Here is a 27,173-nt window from a genome sequence, read left to right as displayed (position 1 = left end):
TCGTGCTCTCTCTCAACATAGTCATGCTGTCCCCTCACCCCTAATACCCTGAAAGCCACTGTCTTTTCTCCATTACTATGGTTTTGTCTTTTCAAGAATGTCTTATATGGTATTTGTGTGTGGTATATATAATAGTATGTAACCTTTAGCAGTTGGCTTTTTTCATTCACCTTAATGCTGTTCATCCAAGTTGTTGCATGTACCAGTAACTTTTTGTTTTTTGTTGTTGAGTGGTATTCCATTGTATGGATGCTCTACAGTTCATTTATTCATTCACCCACCGAGGGGCATTTGGGTTGTTTCTAGTTTTTGTTAATTAATAATCAGTGCTGCTTTGATCATTCATTTACAGGTGTTTGGAGAAGAGTAAGTTTTTGTTTCTCTAGGGTAAATTCCCAAGAGTGGCTTTTCTGGATCATGTGGTAAGTGTAGACTTACCTGAGTTTTCAAAAGTCAGCCATTTGGCAGAGCACTCGCACCTTTTTGCCTTCTTAGCATCAGTGATCAAGAGCACCCGTTGCCCCACATCCTCATCAGCATTCGGTATTGTCGCTCTCTTTTACTTTGGCCATCTAATCTATGTATAGGGGTATCTCATTGTGGTTTGATTTGGATTTCGCTAAATGTTAATGATGTTGAATCCCTTTTCATGTGCTTATTTGTGATCCTTATAATCCTCTTTAGGGAACCCTGTGTCTGAGTAATTTGTCCATATTAATTGTGTTGTGTTGTTACTGTTTTGCTTTGAGAGTTCTTTATATTCTGGACAAATCTTTTATTGGGTAAGTGATTTGCCAATATTTTCTCCTAGGTGGCAGTTTGGCTTATCATTCTCTTAACAATATTTTTCACAGAGCGCAAGGTGCTAACTTTGATAAAGTTTACGTTTTCAGGTTTCTTGTTTACGGATCATGCTTTTGCTCTATCATGTCTAAAAACTCTGCCTATCCAGTAGTCATGAAAATTTGCTCCTATTTTTCAAAAAATTTTTATAGTTTTACTTTTAACCTTTAGACCTATGATCCATGAAAGAATATGTTTTTAGTGTGGTAAAATACACAAAACATAAAATTTTCTGTCTTAACCATTTAAAAATACACAATTCAGTAGCATAAGGTACATTCACAATGTTATCTTCCTTCTGCTTGATTTCTGTTTATTTTGCTCTTTTCTGGTCTTTTAAGGTTGAAGCTTAGATAGCTGAGGGTGAGACCTTTTTTCTTGTCTAATATTGGTATTGCATGCTGTAAATTTCCGTCTAAGCACTGCTTTAGTTGCACCCCACAAATTTTTCTGTGTTCTATTTTCATTTTAATTCAGTTCAAACTTTATTGTAATTTCCCCTTGAAACATCCTCTTTGGCCCATGGATTACTTAGAAATGGGTTAATTTCCAAGTGTTTGGACATTTTCCTACTTTTTTCTGTTACTGTTTTCTGGTTTTATTTTATGATCAGAGAACATACTTTGTAGGACTTCATTCAGTCATTTTACATTTGTTAGCGTTTGTACTTTGATCTAGAATATGATCTATCTTCATGAATGTTCCACATACACTTGAAAAGAATGTGTACCCTGCTGTGGTTCGGTGGAGTGCTATATGTTTCAATTAGATCCAGTGAGTTGATGGTGCTTTTTAGTACTTGATCCATGCTGACATTATGCCAACATTGTTTGATACTGAGATAGGAGAGTGGAAGCCTTCAGATATAATTGTAGATTTATCTGTTTCTCCTTTTAGTTTGGTCAGTTTTTCCTTTCTTTCTTTCTTTCTTTTTTTTTTTTTTTTTTTTTAGAGAGCATACACATTTAGAATCGTTGGGGTTTTAGAGTGAATTGACCTTTCTTACCAAAATGTAATCTCTTTTTGTTTCTCATATTACTGGAGGGGTTCGTTTTTGTTTTTGTTTTTGTTTCGCTGTGTAACAAATTAGCACAAGTTAGTGGCTTTTAACAACATGTATTTGTTACCTCATTTTCAACTGCATGAAGGGTCGGTGCCCCAAACCGCTTGTTGTTCCCGGATCAGCTGTAAACGCTATTTTACTGTTTCAATTTGGAATGTAGAAATTTCTCCATCATGTAGGTACCCTTACCCTCTCCCCTTTATGCCACAGTTGTCTTATATATTACGTTTACATAAATTTAAAGCCTCTTTAGGCCGTGTTATAAATTTTTCTTACAACTTCAAACATGTTTAAGAAGGCAATAGGACAGGAATACTTTCTAATATTTACACAAATATTTACCATTTTTCTAGCTATTCACTCATTCCTAATGATCCAAGTTTCTTATATAATTTCTCTCTGCCTGAAGAAATTCCTTATGCAGTTCTTTTTTTTTTTTTTTTAACATCTTTATTGGAGTATAATTGCTTTACAGTGGTGTGTTAGGGTCTGCTTTATAACAAAGTGAATCAGTTATACATATACATATGGTCCCATATCTCCTCCCTCTTGCATCTCCTTCCCTCCCACCCTCCCTATCCCACCCATCCAGGTGGTCACAAAGCACCGAACTGATCTCCCTGTGCTATGCGGCTGTTTCCCACTAGCTATCTACCTTACGTTTGGTAGTGTATATATGTCCATGCCACTCTCTCGCTTTGTCACAGCTTACCCTTCCCCCTCCCCGTATCCTCAAGTCCATTCTCTAGTAGGTCTGTGTCTTTCTTCCCGTCTTACCCCTAGGTTCTTCAAGACATTTATGTTTTCTTATATTCCATATATATGTGTTACCTCACGGTATTTTGTCTTTCTCTTTCTTACTTCAGTCTGTATGACAGACTCTAGGTCCATCCACCTCACTACAAATAACTCAATTTCGTTTCTTTTTATGGCTGAGAAATATTCCATTGTATATATGTGCCACATCTTATTTATCCATTCATCCAATGATGGACACTTAAGTTGTTTCCATCTCCTGGCTATTGTAAATAGAGCTGCGATGAACATTTAGGTACATGACTCTTTTTGAATTATGGTTTTCTCAAGGTATATGCCCAGTAATGGGATTGCTGGGTCATATGGTAGTTCTATTTGTAGTTTTTTAAGGAACCTCATACTGTTCTCCATAGTGGCTGTACCAATTCACATTCCCACCCGCAGTGCAAGAGTGTTCCCTTTTCACCACACCCTCTCCAGCATTTATTGTTTCTAGATTTTATGATGATGGCCGTTCTGACCGCTGTGAGATGATATCACATTGTAGTTTTGATTTGCATTTCTATAATGATTAATGATGTTGAACATTCTTTCATGTGTTTGTTGGCAATCTGGATATCTTCTTTGGAGAAATGTCTATTTAGGTATTCTGCCCATTTTTGGATTGGGTTGTCTGTTTTTTTGTTATTGAGCTGCATGAGCTGCTTATAAATTTTGGAGATTAATCCTTTGTCAGTTGATTAATTTGCAAATATTGTCTCCCATTCTGAGGGTTGTCTTTTGGTCTTGTTTATGGTTTCCTTTGCTGTGCAAAAGCTTTGAAGTTTCATTAGGTCCCATTTGTTTATTTTTGTTTTTTATTTCCATTTCTCTAGGAGGTGGGTCAAAAAGGATCTTGCTGTGATTTATGTCTTAGAGTGCTCTGTCTATGTTTTCCTCTAAGAGTTTGATAGTTTCTGGCCTTACATTTAGGTCTTTAATCCATTTTGAGCTTATTTTTGTGTATGGTGTTAGGGAGTGTTCTAATCTCATACTTTTACATGGACCTGTCCAGTTTTCCTGGCACCACTTATTGAAGAGGCTGTCATTTCTCCACTGTACATTCTTGCCTCCTTTATCAAAAATAAGGTGACCATATGTGCATGGGTTTATCTCTGGGCTTTCTATCCTGTTCCATCGATCTATCTTTCTGTTTTTGTGCCAGTACCATACTGTCTTGATTACTGTAGCTTTTTAGTATAGTCTTAAGTCAGGGAGCCTGATTCCTCCAGCTCCGTTTTTCGTTCTCAAGATTGCTTTGGCTAGTCGGGGTCTTTTGTGTTTCCATACAAATTGTGAAATTTTTTGTTCTAGTTCTGTGAAAAATGCCAGTGGTACTTTGATAGGGATTGCATTGAATCTATAGATTGCTTTGTGTAGTAGAGTCATTTTCACAATGTGGATTCTTCCAATCCAAGAACATGGTATATCTCTCCATCTATTTGTATCATCTTTAATTTCTTTCATCAGCATCTTATAATTTTCTGCATACAGGTCTTTTGTCTCCTTAGGTAGGTTTATTCCTAGATATTTTACTCTCTTTGTCGCAATGGTAAATGGGAGTGTTTTCTTGATTTCACTTTCAGATTTTTCATCATTAGTGTATAGGAATGCCAGAGATTTCTGTGCATTAATTTTGTATCCTGCTACTTTACCAAATTCATTGATTAGCTCTAATAGTTTTCTGGTAGCATCTTTAGGATTCTCTATGTATAGTATCATGTCATCTACAAACAGTTACAGGTTTACTTCTTCTTTTCCGATTTGGATTCCTTTTATTTCCTTTTCTTCTCTGATTGCTGTGGCTAAAACTTCCGAAACTATGTTGAATAAGAGTGGTGAGAGTGGGCAACCTTGTCTTGTTCCTGATCTTAGTGGAAATGCTTTCAGTTTTTCACCATTGAGGATGATGTTGGCTGTGGGTTTGTCATATATGGCCTATATTATGTTGAGGAAAGTTCCCTCTGTGCCTACTTTCTGCAGGGTTTTTATCATAAATGGGTGTTGAATTTTGTCAAAAGCTTTCTCTGCATCTGTTGAGATGATCATGTGGTTTTTCTCCTTCAGTTTGTTAATATGGTGTATCACGTTGATTGATTTGCGTATATTGAAGAATCCTTGCATTCCTGGAATAAACCCCACTTGATCATGGTGTATGATCCTTTTAATGTGCTGTTGGGTTCTGTTTGCTAGGATTTTGTTGAGGATTTTTGCATCTATGTTCATCCGTGATATTGGCCTGTAGTTTTCTTTCTTTGTGACATCCTTGTCTGGTTTTCGTATCAGGGTGATGGTGGCCTTGTAGAATGAGTTTGTGAGTGTTCTCCCTCTGCTATATTTCGGAAGACTTTGAGAAGGATGGGTGTTAGCCCTTCTCTAAATGTTTGATAGAATTCGCTTGTGAAGCCATCTGGTCCTGGGCTTTTGTTTGTTGGAAGATTTTTAATCTCAGTTTCAATTTCAGTGCTTGTGATTGGTCTGTTCATATTTTCTATTTCTTCCTGATTCAGTCTCGGCAGGTTGTGCATTTCTAAGAATTTGTCCATTTCTTCCAGGTTGTCCATTTTATTGGCATAGAGTTGCTTGTAGTAATCTCTCATGATCTTTAGTATTTCTGCAGTGTCAGTTGTTACTTCTCCTTTTTCATTTCTAATTCTATTGATTTGAGTCTTCTCCCTTTTTTTCTGGATGAGTCTGGCTAATGGTTTATCAATTTTGTTTATCTTCTCAAAGAAGCAGCTTTTAGTTTTATTGATCTTTGCTATCGTTTCCTTCATTTCTTTTTCATTTATTTCTGCTCTGATCTTTATCATTTCTTTCCTTCTGCTAACTTCGGGGGTTTTTTGTTCTTCTTTCTCTAATTGCTTTAGGTGCAAGGTTAGGTTGTTTATTCGAGATGTTTCCTGTTTCTTAAGATTGTATTGCTATAAACTTCCCTATTAGAACTGCTTTTGCTGCATCCCATAGGTTTTGGGTCGTCGTGTCTCCATTGTGATTTGTTTCCAGGTATTTTTTTATTTCCTCTTTGATTTCCTCAGTGATCACTTCGTTTTTAAGTAGTGTATTGTTTAGCCTCCATGTGTTTGTATTTTTTTACAGATCTTTTCCTGTAATTGATATCTAGTCTCATAGCGTTTTGGTCGGAAAACATACTTGATACAATTTCACTTTTCTTAAATTTACCAAGGCTTGATTTGTGATCCAAGATATGATCTATCCTGGAGAATGTTCCATGAGCACTTGAGAAAAATGTGTATGCTGTTGTTTTTGGATGGAATGTCCTATAAATATCAATTAAGTCCATCTTGTTTAATGTATCATTTAAAGCTTGTGTTTCCTTATTTATTTTCATTTTGGATGATCTGTCCATTGGTGAAAGTGGGGTGTTAAAGTCCCCTACTATGAATGTGTTGCTGTCGATTTCCCCTTTTATGGCTGTTAGCATTTGCCTTATGTATTGAGGTGCTCCTGTGTTGGGTGCATAAATATTTATAATTGTTACATCTTCTTCTTGGATCGATCCCTTGATCATTATGTAGTGTCCTTGTTTGTCTCTTCTAATAGTCTTTAGTTTAAAGTCTGTTTTGTCTGATATGAGAATTGCTATTCCAGCTTTCTTTAGTTCTTTTAGGAATATCTTTTTCCATCCCCTCACTTTCAGTCTGTATGTGTCTCTAGGTCTGAGGTGGGTCTCTTGTAGACAGCATATATTTGGGTCTTGTTTTTGTATCCATTCAGCCAGTCTGTGTCTTTTGGTGGGAGCCTTTAATCCATTTACATTTAAGGTAATTATCGATATGTATGTTCCTATTTCCATTTTCTTAATTGTTTTCAGTTTGTTATTGTAGGTCTTTTCCTTCTCTTGTGTTTCTTGCCTAGAGAAGTTCCTTTAGCATTTGTTGTAAAGCTGGTTTGGTGGTGCTGAACTCTCTCAGATTTTGCTTTTGTGTAAAGGTTTTAATTTCTCCATCAAATCTGAATGAGATCCTTGCTGGGTAGAGTAATCTTGGTTGTAGTTTTCTCTCCTTCATCACTTTTAATATGTTCTGCCAGTCCCTTCGGGCTTGCAGAGTTTCTGCTGAAAGATCAGCTGTTAACCTTATGGGGATTCCCTTGTGTGTTATTTGTTGTTTTTCTCTTGCTGATTTTAATATGTTTTCTTTGTATTTAATTTTTGACAGTTTGATTACTATGTGTCTTGGCGTGTTTGTCCTTGGATTTATCCTGTATGGGACTCTCTATGCTTCCTGGACTTGATTAACTATTTCCTTTCCCATATTAGGGAAGTTTTCAACTATAATCTCTTCAAATATTTTCTCAGTCCCTTTCTTTTTCTCTTCTTCTTCTGGAACCCCTATAATTCGAATGTTGCTGCATTTAATCTTGTCCCAGAGGTCTCTGAGACTGTCCTCAGTTCTTTTCATTCTTTTTTCTTTATTCTGCTCTGCAGTAGTTATTTCCACTATTTTATCTTCCAGGTCACTTATCCGTTTTTCTGCCTCCGTTATTCTGCTATTGATCCCATCTAGAGTATTCTTAATTTCATTTATTGTGTTGTTCATCGTTGCTTGTTTCATCTTTAGTTCTTCTAGGTCCTTGTTAAATGTTTCTTGCATTTTCTCTATTCTATTTCCAAGATTTTGGATCATCTTTACTATCATTATTCTGAATTCTTTTTCAGGTAGACTGCCTATTTCTTCTTCATTTGTTAGGTCTGGTGGGTTTTTATCCTGCTCCTTCATCTGCTGTGTGTTTTTCTATCTTTTCATTTTGCTTATCTTACTGTGTTTGGGGTCTCCGTTTTGCAGGCTGCAGGTTCGTAGTTCCCGTTGTTTTTGGTGTCTGTCCCCAGTGGCTAAAATTGGTTCAGTGGGTTGTGTAGGCTTCCTGGTGGAGGGGACTAGTGCCTGTGTTCTGGTAAATGAGGCTGGATCTTGTCTTTCTGGTGGGCAGGTCCACGTCTGGTGGTGTGTTTTGGGGTGGCTTGCCGGCAACAGCTGGGCCGCTGCTGCCGTGAGGCCTAGCACCACCATGCGCCGTCTAGGTCGCCGCCCGCTGTGCACGGGGAGCTGCCAAGGCCCGGCCGGCCGCTGCCTGCTCTCCTGCCTCTGCCGCTGCCTGTGCTTCCCTCTCAGCGGCAACGGAGACCAGCACCATGCGGCACGCACACAGCTGATCGATCGCGCACCCACTCGCAGAAAGACTGGCAGTTCTTTTAGGTTAGGTCTGTTGGCTATAAATCCTCTTAGTTTTATTTCATCTTTATTTCTAAACAGTATTTTCGATGGGTGTAGTATTTTGGGTTGACAGTTCTTCTCTATTTTCATTTAAAAAGTTACTTCAGTGCTTTTTGTCCTCCATAGTTTTTGAAGAGAAATCCTCACCTTTTTTTCTCCTGCAGGTATGTCTTATTTTTCTCTGGATGCTTCCAGATGCTTTCTTTGTCCGTAGTTTCCAGCAGTGTGATTAAGTTGTCTCTGGGCATGGATTTCTTTAGGTTTATTCTGTTGGTGGTTTGCTAAGTTTCTTGGACTTGTAGATTTATACCTTATGCCATTTTTGAGCCATGATTTCTTCAAATATTTTTTTCAGCTCTGTGCTCTTTCTCTTCTCTCGTTCTCTGATGACATGAATGTTAGACCTTTTGTTCTTGTTCCACAGGTTTGTGAAGCTCTGTTTAGTTTTTTACAGTTTTTTTCTCTGTTGTTCAGATTGGTTAATTTCTGTTGTTTTCAGGTTCACTTCCTCTTTCCCCTTTCATCTTTATTCTGCTTATTTGGTCCAGCCAGGGAGGCTTTTATTTTGGTAATTTTATTTTTTCATTTCTTGTGTTTCCATTTGGTTTTTCCTTGTTTCTTTTCTTTCCCTGCTAGTATTTTCTATGTTAACCTTTTTTCACCACTTGATTGCTGTTCAAATACTTTTAAAATAGTTTCTTTGACGTTTCTGTCCCATAATTATATCATCTCTTTCATCTAATCATTATCTGTCTATTGTATATTCCCAGGTAGGTTGAGATTTTTGTCGTTTTTCATGTGCTGATTAATTTTGAGTTGCACCCTGGACATTTGGAATATTACATTATTAGACTTTGGATTTTGTTTAAATTTTATGGCGGCTGTTGATTTTATTTGTTTTAGCAGGCAGTTGACCTGTTGGGGTCAGGCTTCAAATTCCCGTTTTCCTTTTGTCCCTCGTGTGCACTGTGCAGTATTGTTTGCCCGGCATTTGGGTGGAAGTCTTTCGGCCAGCCCTGTGCTCATGCAGAGCAGGGTCTTGTCAACACACAGATGCAGGCAACCCCAGGACTTTATAACAACTCTGGGGCCATTTTCCGGAGCCCCACAGTGTGCCATTGGTCTGATGCCCACGTTTTCCCTGGGCTCACCTCTCAGTCTGAGGCCTCGCATACCTAGGGCTCCCTCACTCCTAGAGTGAAGCAGTGGGAGGACAGACAGACAGACAGACAGAGGCTGAGAGAGGCCACAGGCTTTGCTCTGGTTTTTTTTTTTTTTGCAGTACGTGGGCCTCTCACTGTTGTGGCCTCTTCCGTTGTGGAGCACAGCCTCCGGACGTGCAGGCTCAGCGGCCGTGGCTCACGGGCCCAGCCGCTCCGTGGCATGTGGGATCTTCCCGGACCGGGGCACGAACCCGTGTCCCCTGCACCGGCAGGCGGACTCTCAACCACTGCACCACCAGGGAAGCCCTGCTCTGGCTTTTGGAGTATCATCGTCACAGGAGACAAAGGGTCCCTCCCTCACCATTGTAGTTCCCAGAAGCTCCTCTTGCTGTCTCGGTTGCCACCACAGCAGTGAGCTTTCCTGGGGGCTGCAGCACAAGAAGAAAAGGAGACAGAAAGAAAAAAACTGGAACATTTCCTACTTTCTCCTTAAGTTTTCCCTCCCCACTCCGGAACTGGAAGAGATAACCAGAGTTACTGCTGTTGTTACCAGAGTGCTCAGTTTCGGGGTTTTCGCCAAGTTAGGTTTAGGTCATAAGATACTGCAATTTTAAAAATGTGGTACCCTCATCATGCATTTACAGGTACTCTGAGCTCTGGCATTCTCAACTCTGCCTGCCTCTGTTTACTTTTCAGGGACCCCAGATGTGCCTGCACTTTATCATGCGTTCATTGGGAAAGGGGGTGTGTGTGCTTCCATCTTACCTGGGACTAGAGCTTTCTGTACTTCATTCTTTTATTTCCAAAACCAAATTCACTTCATTGTCTTCAGACCCATGGCCCTTCCTGTAGTACCCATTCCTGCTGCAGAGAATCACCATCAAATATGGCTTGACTTTTGGGTTCTGGTTTGAAAGCCATCTCGTAGCATCTTCTCTTTGTCACGTCCCACCCAACTCATAGCCAGTCAGCGACCAGATCACATTTTCTGCCTTCTGAATATCCCGTAGCCACCTCCTGCCCTCTGTTTTTGTTATTTTTGCCCTTGTTCATTGAGATCCTTACGTCTTGTTAGTCTTTTCTTCTCACCGCTTCTAACTGAGGATCCTTCTAATGCATCTTTGGCTTGGGCTGCCAAGGTGATCTTTCTGAAGCCACATGGAACACATTGCCCATATGCTTGGAATTACTCAGTGGTTGTATATTGTTTAGAGGATAAATTAAACCTGGTAGCTTAGCACAAGGGGTCTACCCTTTGTCTTTCTTACTGCTCTTGATTTTCCTGTTCCCTTCTTCATCCCTTCAGCTTCAACCGTACCAGACTACGTGCAGTTCCCAGAAAACGCTGTTTCTAGTTTCTGCTGAGATTCCATCTGCCTTATCTTCGTGAGAGAGTTCACGGTACCTTTCTGTTGCCTTGTTGGCTTGGGAACTGTGGCCGAAGCTGTGGGAGAGATTCAGGGGGAAGGTAGACATGTTTTTACTGCCACTGCATTTGTTTCCTGCTGAGGAGGAGACGGTGATTAACTCTAGAAATAATTACTGTTAATTTGCACAGCATCTTAGGTAGTTTACTTAAAGCTTTCTGATTTTGCCAGCCTCGTGTATCTTCAAAGAGTAGACATTCCGTTATTGCCATGGGAAAACGATTGATTCTGTGCCACAGGTCTGTACTGCGCGTTTATGCTGCACAGGCTGGAGCAGGGAGATGTGGCTGCTCTGAGAGTTTATCAGCTCTAATGAATCATCCGGGGAACCTCAGGGAGGAGAGGCCTCAGGGAGAGCCTTGCAGTCTCCTCTGAAAACAGCCAGGAGCCTGGACACTGTCGCTCACTCAGTGTGAGGTGCTGAATCATTCAGCCCTGTGTCTCGTGTAGGAGACCCTCCTTAGCCCATTAGCATTCATGTCGGGTAAAGCCACTTAAAGTAAATCCAGCTAAAATAGAGACCCACATTTTGTAGTAAAGAGTGGAAAAAAGGTTTGATTGGGATTTTACCTTGAAAAATGAAATTTTAAAATTATTTTGTCTTACGTTTGTCAGAATTTTGGATATACTTCCAAGTCCATATTGATTCTGAAAGTAACTAACTTGAGGAGGATTATAATTTTTCTCTTAGAATTATATAATGAATACAATGTGTATTTTATCAAATCTAAGATACAACTATAAGGCATATTGTTATTTTATATATGACTAAAAGAGAAAAAATCTTGCCAGTTTAACTTGATACAATGATTTTTATCAGTTAACCTTTTTATTTTATACTTGTTGAAATAAGTCTTTTGGATTTTTTGTATTATGTTATTCTTGAGCATCCATACAAAGGAAAACATGAATGAAATAAATCAGTAAAGGTATTCATTCCTAAATCTACTTTCATACTTTGACTTTCCAATCATTCGTTTTTAAAATTAGGGTCATTGACGTTCATGTTTTCTCAAATAGTATTATCCTCTGTGCCACCAAGTGCACTGAGATTTCAGCGATTCTTAAAAGAGAACCCCAATTTTCTCTCAGGGAGTCAGCACCAGTCTGCAGGCTTTGGTGCTGGTGCTTTCTTGATCTTATCAGAGGGAATCAATGGAAGGTTTTCAACAACTGCTAGGCTCCTGTTTCCTCTTGAACAAGCCAGTACGTGATTTTTTTTAATTTAAAACTGAGGAATTGAGGTTTTCCAGTTATGACACCAAGAAATAAAAAATTGACAAAGCTCATACATTCTAAGGCAGTAACATCTATGTTGTAACTGCAGCCCGGCCCACAGTTTATAAAATTATAACAGATCATAGAGATGGTATTGATTGTAAGATGCACCCCATTTCAGAGATGTTAAAATGTGAACAATGTTCATATTAGAATTGATGAAAGATGGTATACCCTTCACTTCAAAATTTTTGTACGTTTCAGTTTTTATAACTATATTATAAAAGATGACTGTTTCTTGCGAAAATGGCTGAGATTTTGGCAGTTTTCCAAAGATCATTTCTGAAATTTTTTTTTGTTTGTTTTTTTTTGCTGTACACGGGCGTCTCACCGTTGTGTCCTCTTCCGTTGTAGAGCACACGCTCCAGACGCACAGGCCCAGCGGCCATGGCTCACGGGCCCAGCCGCTCCATGGCATGTGGGATCCTCCCAGACCGGGGCACAAACCCGCGTCCCCTGCACTGGCAGGCGGACTCTCAACCACTGCACCACCAGGGAAGCCCTGAATTTTTTAATACCAATAATATTTTGCAGGGAAGCCCTGAATTTTTTAATACCAATAATATTTTGAAGGACCAACATCATCATTCTGTGCACTTTTTAAAAATTCACTTAATTTATCTAATCCTGTTATATTTGTAGATGGTTTTGCATGTGATTTGAAAATTTTTCCAGTATCATTGTTATCATCTTCATGAAACCCTTCATCTTTGGCAAGATTAATAATTTTCTTTGTCAGACAGTTTGCATTAGACATGCACTATGTTGTCAGATATTTACAACATTCCACAATCAGGGAGAGATGGATCAACAGAGACTTTGATGTGATGAATGAGGAGAAACTGGTGTTTCTTGGGGACTACTTTTATAGTGGTCATTAATGCTTATTTTTGGACTCTGACAGCATTCAGCATTGTAAATACTGAGGTATTTATATAACAACTGTATCTATAGCGCAGGACTGTGATGGATATTTATGGTAATAACCGTGACTCTTCAAGAAAAATATATTAACACCAGTGATTTAAGGCAGCACATAATAAACATTTTTCCACTGATAAATATTAATACTCATGATTTGTTTGTACAGTTTGAAAATGTATATATGTTACACTGTGGTTTATCCTTATAACCAGTCATAAAATATCCATTTTGCTGATGAAGAGGAGTCTTAAAGACATTGTGACAGATACATATCTTAAACCTAATATGTGTTTTCTAATACTTACAGTCTCATTATAAATAATCAAACCTAAACAGTTAAGAATAAGTTCTGAGTCTTAAAGATTAATCCTCTGGAATTGGGAAACTGCTGTAGTTAAATTATTTGATCAGTAAATTTTATTAACTGCTTTGGGAAATCATAATGATTACAACATTGTTTCTGTGGCAAAATGAAATCCAAGTCCCTGACCTATGAATAAGCATTTGGGACATAAATAATTTTTGGGTTGAATTGTAATTTAAAGTAATCATGGATTTCAGAGTAATTTCATATGCTTGTATGTGAATTCAAAATTTTCCCTGTTCAGGTAATTTGAAATTTTAAAAAAATGCAGGTTAAGGAAACTCTTAACAAGTAACACTTCAAGCCAGGTGGTTTGTTTGTTTGTTTTTCTTTGAGCAGTATTTATAAAAATTAACTAAAGTTACTTAGAATCTAATCCTGACAGTAATTCTCTGCAGTGAGGATTTTTATTCCAAGGTCACAGGATGTGAAACTGACTCAGTCATTAGTAGTTTGCGCCAGACCACTTGGTATGTCCAGAGGCAGCATACAAGCCCAGTGTGTCTGACTTTCGAGATCATTCTTCTAGCTATTTTGCTTTGCTGTTTGTTCGTTTTTAAATCCCATATTAGTATTTGCTTTACTTTAGGTAAAACTTGTGGATTTGATGATTTTGTAGTGCAGGGATAGACAGACCTTTTGTGTAAAAGGGCAGATAGTCAGTGTTTTAGGCTTTGCAGCCCATAGGCTGTCCTGAGTAACTACTCAACTCTGCCGTGGCAGTGAAAGCCGAAGCAAATGGGCAGGGCTGTGCTGGTAAAACCTTACCTAGGAGACCTTCAAGATGGCGGAGCAGTGAGCCGTGGAGATCACCTTTCTCCCCACAGATACATCAGAAATACGTCTACATGTGGAACAGCTCCTACAGAACACCTACTGAACGCTGGCAGAAGACCTTAGACCTCCCAAAAGGCAAGAAACTCCCCCATGTACCTGGGTAGGGCAAAAGAAAAAAGAAAAAACAGAGACAAAAGGTTAAGGACCGGATCTGCACCAGTGGGAGGGAGCAGTGAAGGAGGAAAGGTTTCCACACACTAGTAAGCCCCTTCACTGGTGGAGACAAGGAGGGTGGAGGGGAAGCTTCAGAGCCACGGAGGAGAGCGCAGCAACAGGGGTACGGAGGGCAAAGTGGACAGATGCCCGCACAGAGGATCACTGCCGACCAGCGCTCACCAGCCCGAGAGGCTTGTCTACTCATCTGCCGGGGCAGGCGGGGGCTGGGAGCTGAGGCTTGGGCTTCAGAGGTCAGATCCCAGGGAGAGGACTGGTGTTGGCTGTGTGAAGACAGCCTGAAGGGGACTAGTGTGCCACAGCTAGCCATGAGGGAGTCCAGGGAAAAGTCTGGACCTGCCTAAGAGGCAAGAGACCATTGTTGCGGGGTGTGTGAGGAGAGGGCATTCAGAGCATTGCCTAAATGAGCTCCAGGCTGTAAGCCACGGCTATCAGCGCGTACCCCAGAGACGGGCATGAGATGCTAAGGCTGCTGCTGCAGCAACCAACAAGCCTGTGTGCAAGCACAGGTCACTCTCCAGACCTCCCCTCCTGGTAGCCTGTGCAGCCCGCCATTGCCAGGGTCCTGTGATCCAGGGACAACTTCCCTGGGAGAACACACGGAGTGCCTCAGGCTGGTGCAACGTCACGCCAGCCTCTGCTGCCCCAGACTCGCCCCACATTCCATACCCCTTCCTCCCCACTGCCTGAGTGAGCCAGAGCCCCTAATCAGCGGTTCCTTTAACCCAGTCCTGTCTGAGCAAAGAACAGATGCCCTCAGGCGACCTACACGCAGAGGCGGGGCCAAATCCAAAGCTGAACCCCAGGAGCTGTGCGAACAAACAAGAGAAGGGAAATCTCTCCCAGCAGCCTCAGGAGCAGTGGATTAAATCTCCACAATCAACTTGATGTACCCTGCCTCTGTGAAATACCTGAATAGACAACGAATCATCCCAAATTGAGGAGATGGACTTTCAGAGCCATGACGTATATATTTTTTTCCTTTTTCTCTTTTTGTAAGTGTGTATGTGTATGCTTCAGTGTGTGATTTTCTCTTTATAGCTTTGCTTTTACCATTTGTCCTAGGGTCCTGTCTGTCCATATTTTTGGTTTGTTTGTTTTTTAGTATAGTTTTTAACACTTGTTATCATTGGTGTATTTGTTTTTTGGTTTGGTTGCTCTCTTATTTCTTTTTTTTATTACTTTTTAATTTTTAAAAATTTTTTATTTTAATAACTTTATTTTTTCATTCTTTCTCTCTCTTTCCCTCTCTCCCTCTCTCCCTCTCTCTCTCTCCCTCTCCCTCTCCCTCTCCCTCCCTCCCTCCCTTATCTTCTGGGCTGTGTGGCTTGACAGGGTTTTGGTGCTCCGGCCGGGTGTAAGGTCTGTGCCTCTGTGGTGGGAGAGCCAAGTTCAGGACATTGGTCCATCAGAGACCTCCCAGCTCCACATAATAACAAACGGTGAAAGCTCTCCCAGAGATCTCCATCTCAATGCTAAGCCCCAGCTCCACTAAATACCAGCCAACTACAGTGCTGGACACCCTAAGCCAAACAACTAGCAAGACAGGAACACAATCCCACCCATTAGCAGAGAGTCTGCCTAAAATCATAATAAACTCAGAGACACCCCAGAACACACCACTGGATACAGACCTGCCCACCAGAAAGACAAGATCCAGCCTCATCCACCAGGACACAGACACTAGTCCCCTCCAAAGAAGCCTACACAACCAACTGAAACAACTGTAGCCACTGGGGGCAGACACCAAAAACCACAGGACCCATGAACCTGCAGCTTGCGAAAAGGAGACCCCAAACACAGTAAGTCAAACAAAATGAGAAGACAGAGAAGCACACAACAGATGAAGGAGCAAGGTAAAAACCCACCAGACCAACAAATGAAGAGGAAATAGGCAGTCTACCTGAAAAAGTATTCAGAGTAATGGTAGTAAAGATAACCCAAAATCTTGGAAATAGAATGGAGGAAATACAAGAAACTTTTAACAAGGACCTAGAAGAACTAAAGAGTAAACAAACAATGATGAACAGCACAATAAATGAAATTTAAAATTCTCTAGAAGGAATCAATAGCTGAATAACTGAGGCAGAAGAACAGATAAGTGACCTGGAAGATAAAATAGTGGAAATAACTACTGCAAAGCAGAATAAAGAAAAAAGAATGAAAAGAATTGAGGCCACTCTCAGAGACCTCTGGGACAATATTAAATGTACCACTATTTGAATTATAGGGGTCGCAGAAGAAGAAGAGAAAGAAAGGGACTGAGAAAATATTTGAAGAGGTTATAGTTGAAAACTTCCCTAATATGGGAAAGGAAATAGTTAATGAAGTCCAGGCAGGGCAGAGAGTCCAATACAGGATAAATCCAAGGAGAAACACGCCAAGACACATGTTAATCAAACTATCAAAAATTAAATACAAAGAAAAAATACTAGAAGCAGCAAGAGAAAAACAACAAATAACATACAAGCGAATTCCCATAAGGTTAACGGCTGATCTTTCAGCAGAAACTCGGCAAGCCAGAAGGGAGTGGCAAGAGATACTTAAAGTGATGAAAGGGAAAAACCTACAAGCAAGATGACTCTACCCAGGAAGGATCTCATTCAGATTCGACAGAGAAATTAAAGCCTTTACAGAGAAGCAAAACCTAAGAGAATTCAGCACCACCACACCAGCTTTACAACAAATGCTAAAGGAAGTTCTCTAGGCAGGAGACACAAGAGAAGGAAAAGTCCTACAATAACAAACCCAAAACAATTAAGAAAATGGCAATAGGAATGCACATATCGATACTTACCTTAAATGTAAATGGGTTAAATGCTCCAACCAAAAGACATCGACTGGCTGAATATATACAAAAATAAGACCCATATATATGCTGTCTACAAAAGACCCAGTTCAGTCCTAGGGGCACATACAGACTAAAAGTGAAGGGAAGGAAAAGATATTCCATGCAAATGGTAACTAAAAGAAAGCTGGAGTAGCAATTCTCATATCAGACAAAATAGACTTTAAAATAAACACTATTACAAGAGACAAAGAAGGACACTACATGATGGTCAAGGGATCAATCCAAGAAGAAGATATAACAATTGTAAATATTTATGCACCCAACATAGGAGCACCTCAGTGTGTAAGGCAAATGCTACCAGCCTAAAAGGAGAAATCGACAGTAAAACAATCACAATAGGGGACTTTAACACCCCACTTTCACCAAGGGACAGATCATCCAAAATGAAAATAAATAAGGAAACACAAGCTTTAAATGATACATTAAACAAGATGGAGTTAATTGATATTTATAGGACATTCCATCCAAGAACAACAGAATACACATTCTTCTCAAGTGCTCATGGAACATTCTCCAGGATAGATCATATCTTGGGTCACAAATCAAGCCTTGATAAATTTTAGAAAAGTGAAATCGTATCAAGCATGTTTTCTGCCCACAGTACTATGAGACTAGATATCAGTTACAGGGGAAAATCTGTAAAAAATACAAACACATGGAGGCTAAACAATACACTACTTAATAACCAAGAGATCACTGAAGAAAACAAAGAGGAAATCAAAAAATACCTAGAGACAAATGACAATGAAAACATGATGACCCAAAACCTATGGGATGCAGCTAAAGCAGTTCTAAGAGGGAAGTTTATAGTAATACAATCCTACCTCAAGAAACAAGAAACATCTCAAATAAACAACCTAACCTTACACCTAGAGCAATTAGAGAAAGAACCAAAAAAAAAAAACCAAAGTTAGCAGAAGGAAAGAAATCATAAAGATCAGCTCAGAAATAAATGAAAAAGAAATGAAGGAAACAATAACAAAGGTCAATAAAACTAAAAGCTGGTTCTTAGAGAAGAAAACAAAATTGATAAACCATTAGCCACACTCATCAACAAAAAAAGGAAGACTCATCAATACACTTAGAAATGGAAAAGGAGAAGTAACACCTGACACTGCAGAAATACAGAGGATCATGAGAGATTACTACAAGCAGCTCTGTGCCAATAAAATGTACGATGTGGAAGAAATGGACAAATTCTTAGGAAAGCACAACCTTCCAAGACTGAACCAGGAAGAAATAGAAAATATAATCAGACCAATCCCAAGCACTGAAATTGAGACTGTGATTAAAAATCTTCCAAAAAACAAAAGCGCAGGACTCGATGGCTTCACAGGTAAATTCTATCAAGCATTTAGAGAAGAGGTAACACCTGTCCTTCTCAAACTCTTCCCAAATATAGCAGAGGGAGGAACACTCCCAAACTCATTCTACAAGGCCACCATCACCCTGATACCAAAACCAGACAGTGGTGTCACAGAGAAAGAAAACCACGGGCCAGTATCACTGATGAACATAGTGATATAGATGCAAAAATCCTCAACAAAATACTAGCAAGCAGAATCCAACAGTACATTAAAAGGATCATACACCATAATCAAGTGGGGTTTATCCCAAATATGCAAGGATTCTTCAATGTAAGCAAATCAATTAATGTGATACACCATATTAACAAACTGAAGAATAAAACCGTATGATCATCTCAGTAGATGCAGAAAAAGCTTTCGACAAAATTCAACACCCATTTATGAAACAACCCTCCAGAAAGTTGGCCTAGAGGGAACTTATCTCATCATAATAAAGGCCATATATTACAAACCCACAGGCAACATTGTTCTCAGTGGTGAAAAACTGAAACCATTTCCACTAAGATCAGGAACAAGACAAGGTTGTCCATTCTCACCTCTGTTATTCAACATAGTTTTGTAAGTTTTAGCCATAACAGTCAAAGAAGAAAAAAAAATAAAAGGAATCCAAATCGGAAAAGAAGAAGTAAAGCTGTCAGTGTTTCAGATCACATGGTGCTATATGTAGAGAATCCTAAAGATGCTACCAGAAAACTACTAGAGCCAATCAATGAATTTGGTAAAGTAGTAAGATACAAAATGCACAGATTTCTTGCATTCCTCTACCTTAATAATGAAAAATCAGAAAGAGAAATTAAGGAAACACTCCCATTTACCAGTGCAACAAAAAGAATAAAATACGTAGGAATAAACCTACCTAACTAAGGAGACAAAAGACCTATATGCAGGAAATTTTAAGGCACTGATGAAAGAAGTTAAAGGTGATACAGACAGATGGTGAGATATACCATGTTCTTGGATTGGAAGAATAAACATTGTGACTATACCTCTACTACCCAGTGCAGCCTACAGATTCAGTGCAATCCCAATCAAACTACCAGTGGCATTTTTCACAGAACTAGAAGAAAAATATTCACAATTTGTATGGAAACACAAAAGACCCCGAATAGCCAAAGCAATCTTGAGAAAGGAAAACGGAGCTGGAGGAATCAGGCTGCCTGACTTCAGACTCTAGTACAAAGCTACAGTAATCAAGACAGTGCGGTCCTGGCACAAAACCAGAAAGATAGATCAATGGAACAGGATAGAAAGCCCAGAGATGAATCCACACACGTAGGGTCACCTTATTTTTGATAAAGTAGGCAAGAATATACAATGGAGAAAAGACAGCCTCTTCAATAAATGGTGCTGGGAAAACTGGACAGCTACATGTAAAAGAATGAAAGTAGAACACTCCCTAACACCATACACAAAAATTAACTCAAAATGGATAAAAACCTAAATGTAAGGCCAGACACTATAAAACTCTTGGAGGAAAACATAGGCAGAACACTCTGTGACATAAATTACAGCAAGATCCTTTTTGACTCATCTCCTTGAGAAATGATAATAGAAACAAATGGGACTTAATGAAACTTAAAAGCTTTTGCACACCAAAGGAAATCGTAAACAAGACGAAAAGACAACCCTCAGAATGGAGAAAATATTTGCAAGTGAAGCAACTGACAAAGGATTAATCTCCAAATTTTTCAAGCAGGTCATGCAGCTCAATATCAAAAAAACAACCCAATCCAAAAATATGCAGAAGACCTAAATAGACATTTCTCCAAAGAAGATATACGGATTGCCAACAAACACATGAAAGGATGCTCAACATCATTAATTGTTAGAGAAATGCAAATCCAAAGTATAATGAAGTATCACCTCACACTGGTCAGAATGGCCATCGTCCAAAAATCTACAAACAATAAATGCTGGAGAGGGTGTGGAGGAAAGGGAACCCTCTTGCACTGTTGGTGGGAATGTAACTTGGTACAGCCACTATGGAGAACAGTATGGAGGTTCCTTAGAAAACGAAAAATAGAAATACTATATGAGCCAGCAATCCCACTACTGGACATATACCCTGAGAAAACCATAATTCAAAAGGAGTCATGTACCACAATGTTCACTGCAGCGCTATTTACAATAGCCAAAGCATGGAATGAACCTAAGTGTCCATTGTCAGATGAATGGATAAAGAAGATATGGCACATATATATAATGCAATATTACTCAGCCATAGAAAGAAACGAAATTGAGTTATTTGTAGTGAGGTGGATGGACCTAGAGTCTGTCATACCGCGTGAAGTAATTCAGAAAGAGAAAAACAAATACCATATGCTAACACATGGAATCTAAAAAAAGAAAAAAAGGTTCTGTAGAACGTACGGAAAGGACTGGAATAAAGACGCAGACATAGAGAATGGACTTGAGGACACCATGGGGCGGGGAGGGGAATCTGGGACGAAGTGAGAGAGTGCCTTGGACTTATATGTACTACCAAATGTAAAACAGATAGCTAGTTGGAAGCAGCCGCATAGCACAGGGAGATCAGCTCGGTGCTTTGTGGCCACCTAGAGGGGTGAGATAGGGAGGGTGGTCAGAGACACAAGAGGGAGGAGATCTGGAGATATATGTACACGTGTAGCTGATTGACTTTTTATAAAGCAGAAACTAACCATTGTAAAGCAGTTACACGCCGATAAAGATGTTTAAAAAAACCAAACAAACACCTTATCTACACCGTCAGGCAGCTGGCCAGGTTTGACCTGAGGATTGTAGTTTGCTGACTCTTGTAGAGTTCTTCAACACTAAGTTGTTCATTTTGAGAAGATTGTTTTTTCACTTCTTTTAAAAAAATGATTCCCTTATTGTCCTTGTAAAATATAATTTTTGGTACATAAAAAAGCATATATGTAATATATATGTGTAAACTACCAAGCAAAATAACCCAGCAGGTAGAACACTAAGTTCTATCTGTGTACTATTCCCTAATCTAGGGATTGGCGGGTGTTCTTCTGTAAAGGGCCAGATTGTAAATATCTTAGTCTTTTCAAACCATAAGATCTCTGTCATAACTACTAACTATGCATTGTAGCAAAGTAGTAACGATAGACACGGTGTAAATGAGTGAGCATGGCTGACTTTCAGTAAAACTTACTTAGGGAGTGAAATCTGGATTTCATATAATTTTTATGTGGTCATGAAATACTTGCTTCATTTTTTTGACCATTTAAAAATGTGCAAAACCATTCTTAGCTTATGAAACAAACAAAAAAAACAGGTGGCGGGCTGAATTTGGCCCCTGAACCATCGTTTGTCAACCCCTGTCTTGACTGTGCCTCTGTCTTCTCCCAGAGGTGACCATTATCTTGAATTTTGGATGTATCATTCCTATGGATTTTTTTTAAATGCTTTTTCCTCTTACATATATGTGTCTGAATGATGTCTTGTTCCGTTTTGCCTATTTTTGAGCATTATAAAAATTACATCATACTGTATATAGATTAGGACTTGCCTTTTTTCATTCGTCATTATTTTTCTAAGATTCATTTACATAGTTGGGTTTAGCTGTATAATATTCTGTTGTATGAATATACTGCAGTTAATTCACCTGACAGTAGGTATTTAGGTTGAATCTAGTTTCTGCTTTGAACTAGTTTCTGTTTCTGTTTTTCTAAGATTCATTTACATAGTTGGGTTTAGCTGTATAATATTCTGTTGTATGAATATACCGCAGTTAATTCACCTGACAGTAGGTATTTAGGTTGAATCTAGTTTCTGCTTTGAACTAGTTTCTGTTTCCTGATACACATATACAAGAATTTCCTTGGTTATCTGTTTTCTTCTGTTGAATGATTTAACAGAACACTTATGAATTTTATAAAAAATGATGAAGCAGTATTATTTACCTTGAGAAATGTTATTGTCTTACTTCCTCATCTTAAATCATTCTTTATTTATTTACATTAATGGAAAAATGCCTTTAAAATGTGCAGTGAAGTGTTAAATATTTAATTCTTTCACTCATTTTTTTAGTATTACACAAACATTTATTGACTAATATATTAGGTTCTGTGCCAGCAAGAGAACTTAAACAGTAAAGGAGATAGACAATTAAACCAAAAATTAAGTAATAAATGACAGCTGTTTATTGAAAGTTTACTATGCTAGACATTATGTTAAACAATTTATGTGCATTATCTCTGTATTAGTCTACTAGAGCTGCTGTAACAAAATTCCACAATCTGAATGTCTTACACAACAGAAATTTATTACCTCACAGTCTGGAGGGTAGAAGTCAGAGATCAGCATGTCAGCAGGGTTTGTTCCTTCTGAGGCCTGTGAGAAGAATCCGCTCCCTGTCTTCTGGTGGTTGCCTGGCTATCTTTAGCATTCCTTGACATGTAGAGTCATCACCCCAGCCTCTCCCTTCATTTTACATGGTGTTCTACCTGTACAGGCGTGTGTCTCCAAATTTCCCCTTTTTTCTAAGGACACCAGTTATACTGGATTGGAGCCCACCCTCATGATCTCTTTTAACTTGATAAAGATCTTGTCTCCAACTAAGGTCACATTCTGAGGTACTAGAGGTTAGAACTTAAGCATATGAATTCTGGGGGAATACAGTTCAACCCAGAAAGCTCTCTATTAGTCTTTACAGCAATCCCAGGTAACTCTGTGGAACCTTAATATACAGTTGAATCTTGAACAGTGCGGGGATGAGGGCATCAACCTGCCTTGCTGTTGAAAATCTGTATATAACTTAAGCCTACCCTCCACCTACCCTCCATATACATGGTTCCTCCAAGTCATGTCTGCAGCTCTGCATCCATGGATTCAACAACCGCAGATTGTGTAGGATTGTAGTATGTTTACTATTGAAAAACATCTGAGTATAAGTGGGTCTCACAGTTCAAATCCGTATTATTTAAGGGTCAACTGTACTGGTCTTATCGTAGAGCGTATTGCAGTGCAGAAACCCTAGCTGCTAAAAAATGACTTCTGCATTGTACCAGGACAAGATGGCATAGACTCAGTTTTCCCTGCTCTTCCTGCCTAAATACAGTTAAATACTCTGGAAGTAACATCTCCTGTATATCATGGACTGGGTGTTGGACATGCCTGAAATCCAGATCCACCATTGACATAGACAAAAATACAAAGAAACCAAACAAACAAACAAAAAAACCCAGAAAATCCTCTCAGTTGCCAACGTACTAGGAAAGAACCCCAACATGTGCCACAGGGGGGTCCTGGTGAGTGATTTAAACTGTGGTCAGCAGTGAAGCCCCAGGGTGTCCCTACCCCATCCCACAACTGGAGCATCAGCAGGTGACTTGGAGGGCAGTTTGACCCACCAGTGGCAACAAAGCCCTGGACCGTCCTGGTCTACTCAACAACTGGTACATGGGCAGGTGATCCATCTATCCATAGCAGAAGTTGCTACAAAGCTGTGTCCCCATTCTGTCCACCTAATGACAAGGAGACCAGGCCCAGGGGCATCTGCCCCTCACCCCCACCCTCAGGAGATCTTCAGTAACAGCAGGTGACCCAGGGAAGCAACTTCATCCTCATAGAATAACAGCAGAACGGACTGAGCAGGACCTCCATCAGCACCAGAACAACAAAGCAGACCAGATTAACATTACAAGAGTTCAGAAGGCCAAACTGTCATTGGAGTGAAGCCCCACAACAGTAGGCCAGGACCTAAGTGGCCTGCTCAAACAGAACATGTAAATAGGATCAAGAGTCTTCTAACATAATACCTAAAATATTCAGGATACAATAAAAAAATCACTTGTCATACCAGGAACCAGGAAAACCACAACTTGACATTGAGCTGACCTAGGGCCAGTGGAATACTGGAACTATCTGACAAAGATTTTCAAGCTGCGTTAAACAAATACTTCAACAAGCAATTAGGAATTCTTTGGAATGAAAAAAGGAGAAAATCTCAGTGAAGGATTAGTAGTTATAAAAAGAACCAAATGGCAGTTATATAATTGAAAAATATAATAACCAAAATTTAAAATTCACTGGGTAGAATCAGTAGTAGAGTGGAGCTGATGGAGATATAATCACTGAACTTGAAGGCAGATCAGTTGAATTTACTCAATCTGATTAACAGAAAAAAGACTGAAAAAAGTTATCAGAGTCTTAAGGATTTGTGGGACAATAATAAAAGATTTAACATTTGTATCATTGGAGCCCAAAGGATAATAGAAAGAGCATGAGAGTGTAAAAAGTATTTGAAGAAATAATAGCTGAAAACTTTCCACATTTGGTGAAAGACAAATTTAAAGCTTTAAGAAGCTGAGCAAACCCTGAAATAGGATACACTTAAAGAAATCTTCACTTAGGAATATTAAACTTCTGAAAGTAAAAGACAAAGAAAACAAATCTTAAAATAGCCAGAGAGAAATGACACATTAGATATAAAGGACTACCAATTGGAACAACACCAAATTTCTCATCTGAAACCGTGGAGTCCAGAAAGAAGTGGCATAAAAATTTTCAAGTGCTGAAAGAAAAGAACTGTCAACCCTGAATCCTATATTTGATGAAACCATCCTTCAGGAATGAAGGGGAAATAAAGACATTCTCAAACGAAATAAGCTAAAAGAATTTATTGTTAACGTAGCAAACAGAATTACTAGGGAGAAAGAGAGACATTACATAATAACAAAAGAATCAGTCCAATAAGAAGTTATCGCAATCCTTAATGGGTGTATACCAAACAACCAAACTTCAAAATATATAAAACTAATAGAGCTGAAAGGAGAAATAAACAAATCCACAAGTATAGTTGGGGACTTGAACACAGTGATGGATAGAACTGCTAGTCAGAAATGAGCAAGGGTATAGAATAGCTAAACACCACCACAGGCCACCAAGATCTAATTTACATCCTATCCAACAATAGCAGAATACATTATTTTTTCAAGTGCCCATGGACCATTCACCAAGATAGACCATATGCTGGATCATAAAACAAATCTTAACTAATTTAGAAGAATTAAAGTTATATGACATATATTCTTTGAACATAATGGAATCAAACTAGAAATCAATAATAGATGACAAGAAAATCTACAAACACTTGAAAGTTAAAAATACTTCTAAATAATACAGAGACAAAGAGGAAATCTAAAAGGAAAGTTAAAAATACAAAGAATGAATGAAAATACACACATCACATATCAAAATAAGTGAGATGCAGCTAAAGCACTGCTGTGAGGGAAATTTATAGCACTAAAGGCTTACATTAGAAAAGAAAAGTCTCAAATCCGTAGTCTAAGTTCCTATCTGAAGATGCTAGAAAAAGAAGAGCAAGATAGACCCAAAGCAAGCAGGATGAGGGAAATCATTAAGAGTAGAAGTCAGTGAAATTGAAATCAGGAACACTTCTGAGAAATGTAATGAAACAAAAAATTGGTTCTTAGAAAAAAAATGAATGAAATTGATAAATCTCTAGCAAGATTGATAAAAAGAAAGAGATGACACAAATCACCAATATCAGGAATGAAACAGGATATCACTACAGATCTTATAGTGAGTAAAAAGATGACAACTTTACACTCATAAGTTAAACAGCCTAGAAGAAATGCACCAACTATTTGAAAACCACGAACTACCAGAACTTAGCCAAATTGAAATAGATATCTTCTATAATCCTGTAACTATTTTTAAAATTGAACTTTTGATTAAAAACTGAAAAGGAATAAATCTCCAGGCCTAAGTGGTTTCACTGGAGAATTTTACCAAACACAGAAAGCATTAACATCAATTTGATAAAATGATACCGTCTCTTTCAGGCTGTCAGAGCAGAAGGAACACTTCCCAACTCATTTTGAGGCCTGTATTACCGTGATACCAAAACTGTACAAATACAGCACAAAAAAGAAAACCACAGACTAATATCTCATTGACTTAAATGCAAAAATTCTCAACAAATTTTAGCAAATTGAATCCAACCACAACCAAGTGGGATTTAGTCTGGAAACCCAAGTCTGTTTCAGTATTAGAAAATCAATGAGGGGCTTCCCTGGTGGTGCAGTGGTTGAGAGTCCGCCTGCCGATGCAGGGGCCACGGGTTCGTGCCCCGGTTTGGGAAGATCCCACATGCCGCGGAGCGGCTGGGCCCGTGAGCCATGGCCACTGAGCCTGCGCATCCGGAGCCTGTGCTCCACAATGGGAGAGGCCACAACAGTGAGAGGCCCGCGTACCACAAAAAAAAAAAAAAAAAAATTCAGTGAGATCCACCATATCAACAGGCTAAAGAAGAAAAATCATGTGATCATAACAATGGATGCAGAAAATGTTTTGACAGAATTCAACATCATAATAAATAAAAACTATCAGTAAGTAGAAAGCAAGGGGAATGTCCTCCACCTCATTATAGTCATCTATAAACAAACTTACACCTAACTTAATACTTACAGGTAGAGGACTGAATGCTCTCCCTCTACAGTCTGGAAAAGGACAAGGAAGTTAGCTCTCACCACTGTTAATCAACATACTGCTGGCAGTTTTGGTTACTGCAGTAAGGAAAGAAAAAGAAAGAAAAGACATACAAATTTGAAAAGAAGGAATGAAACTATTGCTATTTCCAGTTGACATGATTATCTGCATAGAATATCTGAAGGACTCAACCAAAACACTCCTAGAACTAAAAAATGAATTTATTATTGTTATAAAAGTATAAGGTTACTTCACAAAAATCAACTGATTTCTATACATTGACAATGAACAAGTGGAAACATATTTAAAAAAACGCAATACCATTTACAATTGCTCCAAAAAAAATGAACAAAAGTATAATAAAACATGCAGGATTTGTGCAATTAAAATGACAAAATCTTGATG

At 38.9% G+C, this 27,173-nt stretch overlaps 1 protein-coding gene across 23 annotated transcripts in view; it reads left to right on the top strand.

Annotated features, from left to right (window-relative positions):
• NEK1 (NIMA related kinase 1) overlaps window positions 1-27,173 on the top strand; it is a 204,003-nt gene that overhangs the window by 97,786 nt on the left and 79,044 nt on the right. Inside the window, exon 18 of one of the 23 annotated variants that reach the window (XM_033403570.2) lies at window positions 10,768-12,108. The exons of 21 other annotated variants lie outside the window; for them this stretch is intronic. In XM_033403570.2, coding sequence (XP_033259461.1) covers window positions 10,768-10,824 — 57 coding nt within the window. In that variant the 3' untranslated portion in view covers window positions 10,825-12,108. One more of the 23 variants, XM_049711347.1, reaches the window with a different exon arrangement.

Source organism: Orcinus orca, chromosome 6 (genome assembly GCF_937001465.1).
Source record: "Orcinus orca chromosome 6, mOrcOrc1.1, whole genome shotgun sequence".
In the NCBI taxonomy this organism is placed as follows: Eukaryota; Metazoa; Chordata; class Mammalia; order Artiodactyla; family Delphinidae; genus Orcinus; species Orcinus orca.
The sequence above is the reverse complement of the archived record's forward strand: the minus strand, read 5'-3'. Positions and strand labels throughout refer to the sequence as shown.